Below are 17,427 nucleotides of genomic sequence, written 5' to 3' on the forward strand. Positions count from 1 at the left end.
TTGGTCATGGAAAATTTCATGAAAAGGATATGGTGCTGCAAGCGTAGCCGTGGCGGACATTTGGCTGATATCGTTTTCCATTGTTAATGGCATACCTTCCTCTTAACAATGAAATAAACATCCATTGATTTCTCTTTAAAAATACAAGTTTTTTTTTAAATATCAAAACGAAACTTCTTATTGAAAAACCTTTTATATATTTCAAGTTAAAAAATCTGAGCAGTACTGTTAACAGAATGTGACAAAGAGAGTTTGAAAACTGCTTGAAAAATAATTTTTCAAGTAAACCCACTGCACGGCAGAGTCCAAATCCCCAGTTTGATTGCATGCGCTTAGTGGTATTTTCGTAAATGATAAAGCTAGAAGTGCATTTTTTATTGTGTTGCAAACGACACATCCTTATTATTAATTTCATCTTAAGAACCACAATTTCAGTACAATTAATACTGATTAAACTTTGGTTGCTCCGTTAGCTTTAACGTCGTATTCTGGTGCCACAACTTTCATTGGAACTTCAATACATTCTTCTAAAGCCAAAGATTCCTTCCTCTGCCTCGCGTGGTACGAGTCTCGATTATGAAGAGTCATACTTCGTGATCGAATCATTTCAGTTTTGACGGAATCCACACTCTGACTAGAGAAATGCCTCTGCGTGAAGCGCTCCCTTCTAATGGCAGCGATGTTCACATTTTTCAATTTATTTTCATCTCCTTTATAGGAGTATGCGTAGCACGAGTTGTATTTCTCATATCTCAAAGGGCCGCAGCAAGATTTCGATGTGATGATGGCTTTGAAGCCAGCGCGAAATTTGCGGTTAAAAAATGCGTAAATGATTGGATTGATGCAAGAGTTAGAAGCGCCGAGCCACTGGGTGACTGGAATCAAAGTGACGATGATGCTGTCCACACTGCTCATGTCGGAGGTGAGACTGAACTTGATGATGCAGAAAAGGACGTACAGAGGTAGCCAGGATAAAGCAAATGTGACTATCACAACGAGGAGCATTTTCAATACCTGGAAAAGATAAAACAAAATTGATTCACTGAGTTTTAATATTATTTTACTTTTTTAAGAGATAATAATTAAAACGCTTAAAATTCAAACATCAAAAATTTTCGCATTACAAAGTTAAAGACAGAAATTTTTCTCTTACAAATCCTTAAATCATTTTTTAATATAATTCTAACACTTTCATTGTTTCATTATCTAAATAAACAAATATTGTTATCATTTATTTATTTTACACGAATCTGGTTGTGGTTATGTGGGTATTGTCAAAGACGCACGGATCAACGATCCGAGGTTCGCACTCCATTCTACCATAAATTGTGTTCCATTTTAAAAAAGTGAGTTGTTTGCATATCTTGTGCGGTTATCAAATGCAGCTAATTTGCGACAATGAGACATTTTGGCAGTTAAGTACACAATATGTCGGTACAAATACCGCTTATCATGATATTATGACCATTTTAAACTCGGTATTGCAAATTATACTATTCCAGGGTATTTTCATATTGCTCACAAATGCTGATATTTTAGCAATCTGAATAATAGCTGTTGCTGTTGCAGTGCCTGACCTTAACTTTGCTCCTGTTGATGATGATCTGTCCACACATCTCTCCCGGCAGCCTCCTGAGGGACACTCTTCGCCAGATCTGCAGGTAACAGGCGGAGATGACGCATAGCGGGAACAGGTAGCACACTGTCAAGTTGGCCAGCACGAAGTATAGCTTCTCACTCTCTTGGCTGGGCCAAAGCTCGGTACAAATCTGAAAGACACCAACATAATAAATCATTAGTCCATAAGATTATAAAGGTTAACATATTATTACAACAATGATGGAGAAAACTCTATAGAAGAAACTCCATAGAAAAAAAAGTCTAGACTTCCATATTATCCAAACGCCAAACTTCTAAACGCCTAGGCGTTTCCAGGGCTTCTGAGCTATCATTGGCTGATTCAAGTGGCCACATTGAAACTGTGAAACATTCACAATTTTGCCCTATGTTTAAACATTTATATTTCTTTAGCTCTTTCATTTTTGTGAAGTTAAAGAGCTAAAGGCTAAATTGATGTGAGTAAAATTCATCTGATTAAATTATTTCACCTATTAGGCAACGCCTGAATTAAAAATAAAAATACGCTTCAACATGGATCAATTGGTTTAATCAACAATGTTTTAATACTTAAACTATCCAATAACAGGTCGCAAGCCCTGCAAATGCCTAAAAGTTCATATCTAATTTTCAAAAATGTTCTCCATCATTGTTGTAATATGTAAAATCGAGTTAATATCAACAAACATTTGTGTAAACTCAAAATATTGTTTAAATTTGTTGCAACAGTGACGGGAAACATTTTTGTGAAGGGAATGTGGAAGTCTAGGCATTTACAGGGCTTATGACCTGTCATTGGCTGGTTTAAGTAGCCACTTTACACGCTGGGTATCATTCACCCTTCTGCCTATGTTTGAACATCCACATTTCCTCAGCTTTTTCATCAGTTGACTTTTGTAGAGTAAAAGAATTTTCTCTGTTACAACAAATTCAAATATAAATAACTCCCTAGGGAGGAAATCCAGCCAGTCTGAAAGCATTTGGTCATACTCAAAATATTGTTGATAATAAAGAATACAGTTCAGTTAAAAGGTTAATGCTTAAAATAAATGTAATTTGTAAAAAAATATTTTTTTAAATTTTATTTAATGCCCAATTTTTCTAATTTTAAAAAAATAATTTTTTAAGCAAATACTGAGAAACACAAAAAAAAAAGTTAAATTTTCAGTTTTAATATATTTTTTTTGGTATGTAGACAATATGCTACATCGGGCATTAAAATGTTAAAAATACAAGAATATAAGGAAAACCAGAAATAACGATTCTCTCTTTATATAATAACGAAAGTTGCGGAAGCAATTATAACTTCAAATCTTTAAAAAAAAAATGACTCACCTACTGAACTTTACCTAAATTATACTTTTGACAGAATACGTGTAACATACTTTTTTTCCAAATTTTATTGACTAGTATGTATATAATGTAATAAACTAGTTGCCGAGTGATAAACATATTTGAAATCATTTTTATACACCGATTATCGGTATGTAGCAGAACCTCTACATTGGCCATTGTAGGGTTTTAATCACACATTTTGTAATAAAATACACTTAACCAAAAACACAAGACAAGCCAAAATTATATTTTAAAATATTAAATGGCGGAATTGAGGAGCGCGAATCGTTACTATCGTTTGGCATTGGTTTATTACAGAATTCTTAATGGACTTCTCTTTAGCATCGGTTGTGAAATGATATTTGAAAGAATAATATTCTCACTTTACGACCAATTTGCAAAAATGTTATACGAAACGAAGTGACATCCGTTCCCAGATTCATAAAAAATAAGTCGTAATATTTGGTGTTCAAAATGGCGCCGATTTTGATGTGAAACGGCTAGTTTTTAGTTGTATAACAGTGCCTCTTTTTATTCATTATAATATATTATCTTCTATTTTAATATAAGCTGTAAGTTAAAAATAGTTGGCACACTTCCGATTAGTTATTTGACCTCTTCTTTTAGTTATTTTTATCCTCTGGGCATCTTCAGACTTCAGATATATATATTAAAATACGTTATAATGATGGGATTCCATTAAGAATGGGGAAATATCACATTAAAATAAAACTTGAACTTAAAAAATTGAAGTAAAAACCGTTCAGTAAAAAAAAATTTTGCTAATTATTAGTAACATAAAGTATATTTATAATTTGTAATTTAAAATTCCCGCAAAAACGGTCATTCCATTTTCCACGCCCCTACGTGACGATTTATGTTTATTTGTTAAAGCTTGGGTTTCCTAGGACAGCGGTGCCCGCATCTTAACGGCCGTAGTGAACGGTGATGCGGTGGACAGCCGTCGTAACGTCGACTAGAGACTGGTTTCCTAGGAAAACGGTGTTAAATGGTGTTGATAACGACAGCCGTCGTAACGTCGACTAGAGAGTGGTTTCCTAGGAAAACGGTGTTAAATGGTGTTGATAACACCATTTTCCTAGGAAACCACACTCTAGTCACCGTTACGACGGCTGTCCACCGCATCGCCGTTCACTACGGCCGTTAAAATACGGGCACCGCTGTCCCCTAGGTTAATTAGTTCCTAAAACCCTAGCTTTATATCACGAATCTTGACATCACAACAACCAAGGCCAAACACGTCGCGTTTTTCTACCAAGTATTTTTATTGAATTTCTTTTTTACATATATGTATGAAAACATTTCTCCACAATATCCATATTGATTTTGAAAATACAATTTATTATTCTAAATCCATATCATATATTTTAATCGGTATTTGTAGTATGTGGTATTTCCCTACTGTCAATAAATAACTTTGAACGTATGTCTCTGTGTTAAAATTGAGAATTTTAGGTGTTAACTAGAGAGTTTTGCTTTTTTATATTTATTTCGTTTATTTTAGTTCATTCCTCTATGGTGTTTAAAATTTACTTACAGTACAAAAATTAATATTGAAATATACTTTTACAAAATCTCGGCTTCCTAGAGTTTGCCGATGATACAGTTACAATTGACGATTCAGAAAGGTTTTTGAAGTCACTGCGCTGAAGTTTTTCAAGTCGCTGTACTGAGCTAAATGCAAAAAGTATTTCGCATGCATCTCAGAGTGATAATGCGCCAAGCTATTAGAGGAGCCCAAACGTAGGAAAACCATTATATGACTTTTGGGTATTAAGTTAGCTTCAGTTCGCAGCAAAACAATGCTACGTACTCAGATCGAGAATTGCCAAATGGATATTAATTTGCGTTATAAATACTTTTAAATATGTACCTGTTATTCCAGGGTTATTCCAATTTATTTTTCTATAATTCGCCTTTATTTATTTTATAATATAATACATACATAAATACAGACATAAGAAAATACATGTGTGTGTTTATTTTTAATTATTTAGTAATTTTATTCACAATATACTTATGATACATTTATTGAGACATAAATCACAACTCCACGGAACCATAGTTTTGCATTGAGTTTGTTTGTTTGTCCGTCACATCTCCGAAACGGCGAGTCGTAGTGGCCTGAAATTAGGACACGTCATTTTAGATGCGATTTCAAGGTTAACGTTGCTATTTTCGAGAAAAATTTGAATCGACCTAGAGGTAGACTCGATAAAAACTCAAACTTTATATGGATGCCTAATGCGGCCTTGACATATTGCCCATAATCAACTGTCATTATCAACAGTAAACATACTTTAATTCACAAATTTATCCCCTAAATTGAATAAAAAGTATCATAAGTAAATATGATGTTAGAAGGAAAGTTTTTAAGCAACATATTACATGTGTAGGGACAATAAATGCCAAAAATTAATGTCAACCATGCGAAAATATTCGGAATCAATTACCTGTGAAAACTAACACCTTTGACCCTCCTACTGCTGCAACCAAACATACTGCAATTCGTCATAGTCGATTTTTATTTATTTTAACGTAAATATCCAAGTTATTTACAAACAAAGCCATGGACAGCGACAAAAGTATCAAATCGAACCGTTATGTTTATATTGTCAAATAAAACAAAATGGCCACCAATCTGTTGCCAACCAAAAAACCAACATCGCTTGCGTACTATGAAACATAGTGATAAGGCTTATCTTTAGGTTCACGCATTATTACTAAGTTAGCAACCATTTGTTTTTTTAAATATTTTATTTTTGTTAATTTTATTCATTCTAAAAACATATTTAAATGTGCCAATATGTCTTCTTGCTTATACTGATTATCGTGGTTTCGGATGTGACAGGGTTTAAAGAACATCCTGTATATATGTAAATATTATTTGTGTATACGTGTACATTCTGATCTTTCTGGCTGTTAATTAAATCTGTGAATATCCAAGGTTCAAACTAATAAGTTATTTACAACTCGTTTAAAGTGGTCTCCGAAATTACAATATTAAGGTAAATCGTAAGAACGCAAATATTTGTTTTCATGTAAAAACAATTTGGCCAGAATAAAATTGAAAAAAATGTGTTTCCGGCTAGATGTCTTGAAATCGGAAATACTTGGCCACCCTCGCTGTCTTGTATATAAACAGACATACGATTTGCCATCAACAAAAACAATGTTATTTCCAGGAAAACTTTTAGTACTGAAGTTAATTTCCGCCAGAGTGAACAGCGTTCCACATAAGGTACAATAAACATAATGTATAAAAATAAAACAAATTTTGTTTCATCTGCCAATTCATTTGAAAGATTATAAGCTTAAACACAATAAGAATAATAAATGAACGAATATCCAGCAGGAGACGTTTCATTATTGCGTAATACATATTGATTGGCTCTTAGAAAACAACTTAATTTTCAATTGTAGAAAATTAAATTGTAGAAAAGCAAGGAAAATATAATGGATTTATTTTATCGATTTTTCCTCGCGTCTGTGTCTAGTCTGGGCGAAATGAATGTAAATTACAGTTTTATATGTAAAATTGAGTAGCGTGTTGTAGGAGTGTTTTAGACTTGTGTCTTAATCCCGAAAATATGAAATTGAGATGAGATAAGTCCGCTGTATGGTGTAGTGGCTGGCGCGTTTGTTTTTAATGCTAACGGTTCTGAGTTCGATTCCCAGCAAAACTTCAGATGCTTTTAATTGTTCATATATTAAACAATATTGATGTTTTTTGTTGATATTTCTTTTTTTTTTTGTATTTCGCCATGTGTTCTTTTCTGTTATTTTCCCACCGTTTAAATAATAAAAGCTAAATCCCAATTTCGGTCGAAAAACTCCCAAAAATAAACTGTTTAGCAAACTATTTATGTTTTCAGTCCCCTGTTAAAATAATTATTTGATCTTATCGCCAAAATATGTGAAGAATAGTATAAAAACTGTAAACGTTGTAAACAATTCACCAGTCTTGAAGATGCCTTCTTAGGCGAAAGCGTTCGTTGGTCAAAATAATAAAAAGTAAAACTAAACCAAGAAGTTTCATTGATAAGTTTATTTATAATTTTATCATGATCATCATATATTAAACCTTTTATAGCACAATGTGATAGTTTTGTTACAAACCATTTCAGTGCTTACTAAAACAAACAAACTGTTGCAACAGAGAGGGAAAACATTGAAAAAACACTTGAGAAGGGAATATGCAGGTCTTGATATTTGCAGGGCTTGTGGATAACAGGTAACAAACCCTGTAAATGCCCAGAATTCCATATTCCCTTTTCAAAAACACGGTCCCCAAATCATCGAACCACTCTCGAGTCTTCTTCGCACCAACGAGTTATAAAGAATAGGGATATATCACGTACTACGAAAAACGATAAAAATATATGTAATGGCTTTAGAATAAATAATTGTATTTTCAAAATCTATATGGATATTTTGGAGAAATGCTTTCATATATAACTTTAAAAAATAAATTTAAAAAAAATGTGTTCCTAGAAAAACGCGACATGTTTGGCATTGATAGCCGTTTATCGCACCGAGAGTGTTCAATACTTTTGAAGAGCGTATTAAACTCTCAATAACAAAAACTATTTTCAAGGGGGGTATTTTAAGGACTGGATTGTCCTTAGTGGGAGGGATTTGAGTAGGAAACTCCTTGATAAATTTCCAAATGTTTGAGTTAATTTTTAACCAAATTGATCATAAATGATAAATGTTTTTTTAAAATATTTTTTTCTGTTTTTGATCTTATATTTATTTATGAAAGAAATCATACAGTCTTTATATAAATACAAGTTACAAAAGAACAATAAAAAGTATGACCAATTACAGATTTCACATAAGTTGATTATGAATACGGGAAAAAATAATTAAATTCTAAAAAAATTAAATTATAAATATTAAATAAAAAGTACATAAAAGGTAGAAGACATTGTATAGCTCCAACTCTTCTTTCCTCCCCCCTCTCTCTGCTTCCATGAACATTTATATTTCTTAGTAAAAATTCATAACCAACAATAATTAATTAGATGCAGGTAGTAGATGAACATGTGAATAAGTATAAATTTAGAGTTAAAATTAAAATTTAGAGTAAAAGTTAAAATAAAAATTAAAAGTTTGAATTGAAATTAAAAGTTGAAATTTAAAGTTTAAATTAAAAGTTAAAATTAAGAATTAAAATTGAAAAATTAAAATTAAAAGATGAAATTAAAATAAAATAAATGAAATTTAAAAATTAAATTAAATTCAATTTTAATTAAATTTGTGGTGATATACTCATGAGTCTGTGTTAACTAATTGCTAGTCCCATCTCAACACTGGACCTTTTGTCCCATGGAGTTGGGACTTATGTCTCAAATAATATTTAATAAACTACATGTATGTAAATGAATAAATAGTTGTGACGTCAAGATTCGTGACGAAGTTCCATAAAAATTTTAATAGTTTGGAACTTTGGAACAAAGTTAAAAAATAACATGAATCGTGACTTATTAGGGGCGTGGCCAATGCAGTGACCATTTTTGCGAGAACTCAAAATTACAATTCAAAAAATATTTTTCATTCCAAGTAGGATTTTTTTTTAACTTGACAGTATTTCATAGACCCTTATTACTTTAAAGATGTAAAAAAAGTGATATTTACAAAAACCCTGGCAGTACGCTGCGCGAATCCTAACATCATCAACGCACTACTACAGACTGTTTCGATCTGTTCATGAAATGTCAGGAAACTCACAAAAGTAATGCCAGATCTTTAACCTTCAAAGTCGTTCATTCTGTATCGGAAAAAAACGTTTTTGTAGGCCCTAGTGAAATATATGACTGAGCATTTTGAAATATTGAACAATAATTTATTTCATCCTCCCCATTTACAGTTAGCTTGTATTCTTTGACGATTATATTTTTGTTGAAAGCGTTTAAATTATTACTTTACCGACACTGAAGCCTACCAACTTAACCAACATACATACGTAATTTATTCCTGTTACTAAGCCAGTATTTGCCGTCAGCATTTCGCCATGGAAACAACTTTGTTTTTACATTACTCAGTATTTGTATGTGAATTGTGGGGGTTGAGGGAAAAATTCCTCGAAAGTCTCGGTACTTTTCGTTTAAGTCAGATAAATAAATATTTGCTTGAATTTTTCGAATATTAAAAAAATTTATATTTTACAGTATGCTCTTAAAACATACAAATTTCAACGTCAAAAAGGTTTCAGCTCTTTAACTTCACAAAAGTCAACAGATCGAAAAGTTGAGGAAATGTAGATGTTTATGTAGGCAGAATGGTGAATGTTGCACACTGTGTAAAGAGGCTACTTATTCCAGTCAATGACAATTCAATAAGCCCAGTAAATGCCTTGACTTCTATTTTGCCATCTCGGAAATGTTTTCCCTCTCTGTTGCAATACAAAAAGCTTTAGGATTATTAGAATTAAAGCTTCAAAGATATTTATTCTCCCCTTTAGGAGTGATTGAGAATTCCATATTACGAAAGAGTAGCTGAATATTTTAAAGAAGGGAATGCTCCTGAAATAACTGGTTTAAGTAGCCATTTTAAAAGCAGTGTGCCTTCATAATTTTGCAAATGTTTAAACATCCATATTTCTGTAATTGCCAAAACATACGCTTCAGGTGACAGTCTACAGAATATGAAATAGTCTAGAAAAAAATCTCCCTTTATAAAAAATAATATTATGTCAACAATTCCGGGAATCAAATTTGAGACGTCTGACATAGTAGAGCGCTGAACATTAAACTACAAGTGACTGTTTTTTTCTTTTGTTTTAAATTACCATCACAAAATGCTTTTTAATTATTAATTCAATCATAGTTTAATTTGGTTCCCAAGTATCTGTTTGTAAAAGACTTGTCATCATAATTGGGTGTTAACTTAGGCACACGTATATTAAATATTTATGTTCTAGGTAATTCTGAATATATTTACCTCTTACGGCAATTAGCCCACTCAGGGAAATGCGTGCTAATTTCCTGTACTTTGTCTACACCCCCACCCCATACTAGGTACTAACTGAATATTTATTTTGTTCTAATTTAAATAACCCTTAACTCAATCCATATCCCGTCCCTCGAGGAAGCATACTTGAACCAGTTGTTTTTCTTATCTATATAAATGATCTTTGCAATTTGTCTATAAAAGGCTCTATATTTAGTTTTGCCAATGATACTGTGCTACTATCTCAAGGAAGCTTATGCACGTAAATGAATGCCTCAACACGGGTTGTGCCCAGTAAGGTATTCATATTAAGAAAAATAAAAAAATATGTAAAACGTAAAATAAAAATATAAATAAATAGAGGGATAGTAAAAAAAATATGTTTTGAGTTATGTGTAATATTCATTTTATTAAAAAACAACAACCTTTTTCAATTTTACAAAGATCATAGATAGAGAGCATTTTAGAGAAGGGAATATAGACGTCTAGGCATCTACAGGGTTTATGAATTATCATTGGCTGGTTAAGGTGGACGCTTTATATGGTGTGGAACATTCACCATTCTGCATTTCTTCTTCATCCTTAAACCAGCTCTGTGGATGCCTAGACTCATATATTTCCTTCTCTTAAATGTTCTCCATCTCTGTTGTAATATGTCAATATTATCAGCTCCCTGGTGGTTGAATCCAGTTCTTATCTACAAAAATTTTAACAAACTTGAAAAATTGATAGTTCTACAAACTCTTTAAAACTATTGATTTTCTCTTGCAAGACAGATGTCAAAACAAGCCTCCGTGGTGTTGTGGTCAAGACGCTTGACTCACACACGGAAGGTTCCGGGTTCGATTCCCGGTGAGAACACAAAAATCAAATGTGATTTTTCTCAACCCTGGGTGTTCTGTGATGTAATTCACCACTGTAATTGGGCCTCCTGGTCTGATGTGGTGGAAAAATAAAATGTGTTGAAATTTATTTATTTGCTAATGGACTTATTCATATTCATAATCATTTCGCTTTCCGCCTGATGTTTCACCTAATTGGGTATAGGGCACTGCATTGGTACATTAATCGCAGCGTATTTTGATCATGTATGTTATATGAAGATAATATGATCAGTCTTACGCTTCAGGTACCAGTCCAGAGACTATGAAATATTCTAGTGTAAAAGCACCTTTTTAAATAAATATTTCATATCAATCAAATCGGGAATCGAACACAAGACCTCTTGCATGGTAAGCAAACAGGCTGACCATTACACCACGAGGCCGACAAATAATACGGACTTGTTCAGTCCATTCAACAATGGCAAACACATTTCCTTAAAATGTGTACAGGCACAATTTAAATAAAAAAAAACTTTAGAAAATGAATCTAGGTGAAAATAATTACTACCTCACGACAAGATCTGGTATGTCAAAAGTGATTGTATAATCTAGAAAGACTTACACCAAAATGTACAGATCTTATCTCGAGTTTACAATGCGACACAATCGGGACATTGGTGCATGCAAGCCATGGTTTGTGCAGTGCTGATCAAGGAACAGCACATTATTATTTCGCAACCGGTGGATTGGAACATTAAATGCTCTTGTTCCTGTAATGATGATAATAAATAAACATAACCTCTTAGCTCCATAACTAATTAAAGCCTTGTAATAATTTGCGTAACCACTTAATCCTAAAACAAGTAACCATTGTGTATACATTACACATAAATACATACATATGTAGTTCAGTTAACTCTTAAAAAACTAAGGTAAATAATCCTTTTGCGCGCAGTGATGTAAAATCGTGTTACCACGAGCAAAAGACGGACTATTATTAAGCTCACACATTAAAAAAAACATGGAGACATACAGTAAAATAATTTATTAAAATAAACATATAATTTAACCTTATAAATAAACAAATAAAAAAAAAAAACATAAATTCGCCGCTCATGATTCACGCATGCGTCCTCCATCACTGTCAACAAGCGACTGAATTTGTTTCGCACAACACCGGCTACGGCCGCTACAGAACAGCGTCTCGGTCTTTCTTGTAAAGTGTTCTAACTTTGTGCTCTCTCTAATACATATGTATTGCTGTATTTGCGGGCATCATTCTTCGGGTAGCAAGGTTAAATATTTTTTGTATAATCTAGCATAGTTATACAAATTTTACTTTCGAAATCCGGTGTGAAAATTTCCATTTGAAGATTACAAAAAATAAGACTTTATCATTAAAAGAAATAAGAGAGATATATCAAATCTTGTATCGTATGTCGACTAGTGAGACATCACAGCCACACAAGAGTTAAAGTAATATAAATAATTATTTGTAATTAATCAATTTAGATCTGTCAAAACTTTGGTCAGCCATTACTCAAAACTTGAGATTTCAATTTATCTCCGTGTGCAACGGGCCATCGATATGAAGGTACTTAATATCAAAAGATAAATTGATGTTTAATAATATTGAAACTACGTATTGAATTTGTACAAAGTTTCTGAATGAAATTTTATACGCCAACCGGTTTTAGAACGTCCTTGTGTTCATTTTTAAAGCCTTAACCTATGAAATGTTTATTTGATATAACATTTTGTGTCTTAATTTTAATTACCATAGTCCCTGGACACCTGAAACGTATGACTGATCATCTTACCTCCATGCAACAAAAGTTATCAAGATGCGCTGCGATTGGTGTACCAATGCAGTACCCTCTAGTGGAACGGAAGGCCTGTTGACTACTGCCAACAGGCCGGCTTCTCCTGAAGAGTTTTAAGTGGTTTCCTCTCCACGTGAGCAAATGCTGAGAAGTTCCTGATTAGCCCACATTAATATATCCCTCCTGATCCCAATAGTTTAGATAAATTTTAAGATATTTAATTGCAGAAAAATCCACTTTTTGAAATATAAACCTTGTATATTATAAGCAAGGTAAATAATAAAGCAACTCCCATATAAAAAAAAAAATATAAAATCATTACCCTACGCATCATTAAGTGCGGAAAGGGATAAATGATGACTATGCATTTTAATTTCAAACATCTTTTTTTTTTATTTTTAATTTTGTTATTTATACATAGGTATGTTTCAAATTTATCATATTGTTTATTTTTGTTATTTTTATCGTGTTGATTTTAATAAGTAACTTCAGCCCAACGGGTAATCGGTCACAAAAAATGTTTTCTTACGCGTGTTAAAAATAAAAGCATTAAATTATACGGCAAAATTAAAATATTACAACAGAGACGAAGAACATTTAAGATGAGGTAATATAGAAGTCTAGGCATCTACAGGGCTTATGATCTGTCATTGACTGGTTTAAGTGGCCACTTTACACACTGTGTAACATTCACCATTCTACCCATATTTAAAAATCTTATTCCTTTAATTCTTCCATCTGTTGATGTTTGTGAAGTTAAAGAGCTGAAACCTTTTTTAATCATGTTACACAGTGTGTAAAGTGGCCACTTAAACCGGCCAATGACAGTTCATAAGCCCTGTAGATGCCTAGACCTCTATATTAATCTTCTTTATCTCTGTTGTAATATGTTAATATTGACAGCTTTCCAGGGCGTTAAATCCAGTCCTTGTCTACAAAAATTTGGACAAACTCAAAATACTGCTTATACGGCAAAGCTTCTTGAAAATGCATGAAATTTAAAAAAAAATTAAAACGAACCACTTTAAACAACGACACTGGTTCATATGAATCAACCAATGATAAGAGAGTTGCGAAATATTTCCGGTTTATTTACTATCAACGGCAGAACTTACCGAGAAGAAAAGGAAGAGAACTTGAGGCGTCACACGTGTAGTAATTTCAGAAAAACTAAATTTAAAAAAATCATATCGCTGACAATACGATACATGAAAACGAAATAAATACAATTATTATTACTTAGTATTTTCCAATATAAAAACCACATGTTACTAAAACTTCCCGCCTAAACGCTAATTTTTTTTGAAAAATTCGAAAGAATCTTCGTTACCTGAATTTATTATTAAAATCTTAATATATCGATGTGATGGTTTAATCTAACAACGCAACCCAAACAAATGTACTTTTTCTGTTAAATTTAAAATTTATCTCCCGGTCAAATATTATCAAATTTCAATGAATTTGAATCAAAATTTTATTGAAATTTATCAAATTCTATCGCGACGTCTGACACGTATTCTGTTTGGGAATTTCAATTCATGAAATTGAATGAATCACATCCCACGAAAAAGTAAATAGAAGATATCTGTTATAATGGATTCGATATTTTTTGAGGAATAAAATATTATATGAATAAAAGGGTAGAGAAATTCAGTTCCTAGTACGTGCATGACTAAACGGAAAAGAATGTATGAAAATATTTTATTATATAGAAAATATCTGGGGTTAGGAACCAATCTATGCTAACTAAAATTTTAAATATAGGATGCATGCAAAAATTAGTAGCTAAAGTTAAAGTTTAATCAAAACCGTATATTAAAAAAATATTGGCTGGTTCTTCCTTTTTTTTTACAGTATACATAAGCCACGGTAAAACAGAGTATTAAAATGTAAAGGATAATTACAAAGAAATGAAATACATATTGACAGTAAAAATAGTAAACAAAAAAATCCCACAAAGGCATGGCCTGTTCGTGGGTATACAAGAAATGTTTATGAAATTTTTTCTCCTATAATAAATAGACAGTTTTAATATTCTTGTGTAACATAATAAGAAAAGAAAATATTCTGTACAAGATTCTAAGGTTTTTTTATAGCAATTAAACAAGGAAACAAAAAGTATATAAAAACATGAAAATAACAAGGGCAACAAAATATATAATAGAAAAAAAAGAGTTCATGTCTTCAGTTTGAATCCAGGATAGTGCGTGTTTTTTTAAAAGGAGGAAAATTTTGAAAGTTTGTGATCAATGAAATATTATTAGTAAAAAAATAATTAAACATTTTTGGGCCTATAAAATATGCATGTCTCTGTGCTAGGCTCGATTTACAATGTGGTATTTCTAACACACGATTCCTTCTTTGACTTGATCTATTTGAATTACTTGTAAATAAATTTTGGTTTTTAAATATGTATTTTGAACATTTAAAATAATATATTTGTTTCATATCTAAAATTTAAGGTTTATCTTTATCGTTTAAAGTGGTTTAGACACTGTATAACTATCGCCAGTACTTGGTCAGCATCACGCGTAGGAACTGATGAAAAAGTGCTCGCAAAGGTTAGCCTTCGACCTAATAAAGCTCAGTTGAAATCAACTGAGGGTTGTCACTAGAGCTTTTACAGGGCATTGCAGATTGAATAAACACCATGCTAAAATGAATCTTTCGGAAACCTCTAGATGTAGGTTCTGCAGTGCAGATGAAGAAGCACCAGTATGTGAATGTGGTGCTTTATATCATAAAAGATCCGTATCCTTGAAGGACCACTGGTTAAACCTAAGGATGTTAAACAGCTCGCTCCCTAACCTAATAGCCCGATACTTTGCGGATCTAGGCTTGGAGGGGAGATTAAGCAAAATGAGAATATCGCCTTTCACACAGTAGCTTGGCTCTTTAAAGACCTGGGCTTGGAGGGCGAAAACTATTTACGGGGACCCGTCGCAATAGATCTTTACTAGTCGCAGTGATGTCAAGAGTTTGTATAGCACTAGCCCCCACCTTAAAAAATAATAATAAGAACTTTCACCATTCTGTTGCATGTTTGAGCTCCGCTCTTCTTCAAGTCTAGCATGTGCTGATTTTTAAATTTTTGTCGAGATGATTTTGAAACCGGCGCTGGTATCTACATATCACTATGTTTAGGGTCATCTTAGGCCATGCAGAGGCCTTTGGGCACACAAAAGTTGTGGCTTTTATAAAAGGGTCCTTTTAGAATTTCGAGAGCCCTAGGCTCGTATCCTACGTATCCTTATGGATAAGATGGTCCTAACCATGTATTTGAAATAATTTCAGGTCGTTGCGAATTCATGGGTAGACAATATTATTTCGCTTTTGTTAACGCCTGAACATGCATGTGACATATGACAAGAAACAATGCTGTAAGGCAATAAGTTAAGGCATCGTTTCTCCTTGAATGAGAACAGGGAGGTAGCGTTCGACGGTCTGATAGATGTTGCCAGACCAGTCTGGAATCCAGACTTTGTTAAGAACAGTACGAATGTCGGATTGTTCAATTGGATCGTTAACTCTTAGGTTGAAAAATGGGAGACTCTCAAATAAGTGAAGTTGTTTTTCAAAATAATTACTTTGTTTAATTAATTGCTTACATGCTATTTGTCAAACTTTATATGGAGAGGCAATGAAAGCAGTTGAGTTAAATTAAATTAAAAATCGTAATTTGCGAAATTGTCATTTTCAAATTAACACGATTACTGACGTAAATGTTTTTTAGTATGATACATGAAAACGATTCTAAAATCGTTTTCAAGGTTCATGCCTAAGCATGTGAAGAGATTTTTTTTGTTATTGATTTTTAAGAAGCAAAAATATAGGCAAAACGGTAAAAGTTACACAAAAAAAAATAAAAAATTTTTTTTTTACTGTTTTTAAGTGCTATTGAAGTTTCAAAACTATTCATCAGTAGTTTTTTTCCTTTTAAAATTTAAAAAATATTTCATTTCTTAATTTTCTAATTATGAGTTTAATAAATACAAATTAAAAGTCTTATGAAGTACCTGCATAAACCTTAAATACAATTTTTTTTTACTAAAAATTGGGGCTCTACTTAATTTGTTTTTCTACTGTCGATATTCCAATATGTATCTCGCTTCAATAAGGATGAGACGTTTTTTGAGAAATACAATGAAGATTTTCTAGTTACAAAAAATGTTAAAAGCGAAAATTTGACTTACGAAAGTTTCACTGGGAGCCGTCAATATGGAGTCTATTAAGTGTGTTTTTTACAAGATGAATGGCTCCACGTTTGTTATTTTCGGAAGAATCGTGCTTATACCATATACATTTTTCACACTGACAAAACGCTGGTAAGAACGTAAATTTATATTATTTTAAAGCTTGAGTTTTATTCAAAATAACTTCAATATAATATAAATGGGATATAATTGTATCATAACAATTAGTTATTGTTGTTGCCCTCTATTTTACTATACGAGTAAGTTTTAATATATTTATTTACCATAAACAAGAAAACAATTTGAAGAAGTAAGACCAATTACAGATTTCTTTCATACTTTGACAGGCGCTGTGGCGCAGTTTGTTAGACGGCCAACTGTGAAACTGGCGTCCCGGGTTCTATTTCCGCCAGTTGCCCGAGAAAAATCCAAGAAAGATTATTTTCTCAATTGGTCTGGGTATTTTGGTGTATTATTCATTACTTTCTTGCATAAAACCTCTTTTGTACCCGCTGACAAGCCTCTAAATAGAAGCTTAGCGGGTTTGTCGAAGTAAACAACATTCTAACTGTTGTGTTGATATGATTATTCTCTCTTTTCACAAAAACGCCACTATCGTTTAGTGTTCAAAATCGTTTTCTTAGTTTTTTTTAACTGGTT

The 17,427-nt window shown here is 32.4% G+C and overlaps 1 protein-coding gene across 1 annotated transcript in view; it reads right to left on the reverse strand.

Moving 5' to 3' along the window:
- Positions 1–450: 450 nt before the first annotated feature.
- Positions 451–17,427, reverse strand: part of LOC148283409 (neuropeptide SIFamide receptor-like) — a 139,660-nt gene continuing 122,683 nt past the window's right edge. Inside the window, exons 3-4 of the mRNA XM_088223554.1 lie at positions 1,578–1,769; positions 451–1,014 (exon numbers count right to left, since the gene is read on the reverse strand). Of these exons, the coding sequence (XP_088079680.1) occupies positions 451–1,014; positions 1,578–1,769 (756 nt within the window). The remainder of the gene's footprint in view (positions 1,015–1,577; positions 1,770–17,427) is intronic.

The sequence above is a fragment of the Micrasema longulum genome, unplaced genomic scaffold, assembly GCF_059751315.1.
Source record: "Micrasema longulum isolate JH-2025_06_02 unplaced genomic scaffold, ASM5975131v1 h1tg000242l, whole genome shotgun sequence".
NCBI lineage: Eukaryota > Metazoa > Arthropoda > Insecta > Trichoptera > Brachycentridae > Micrasema > Micrasema longulum.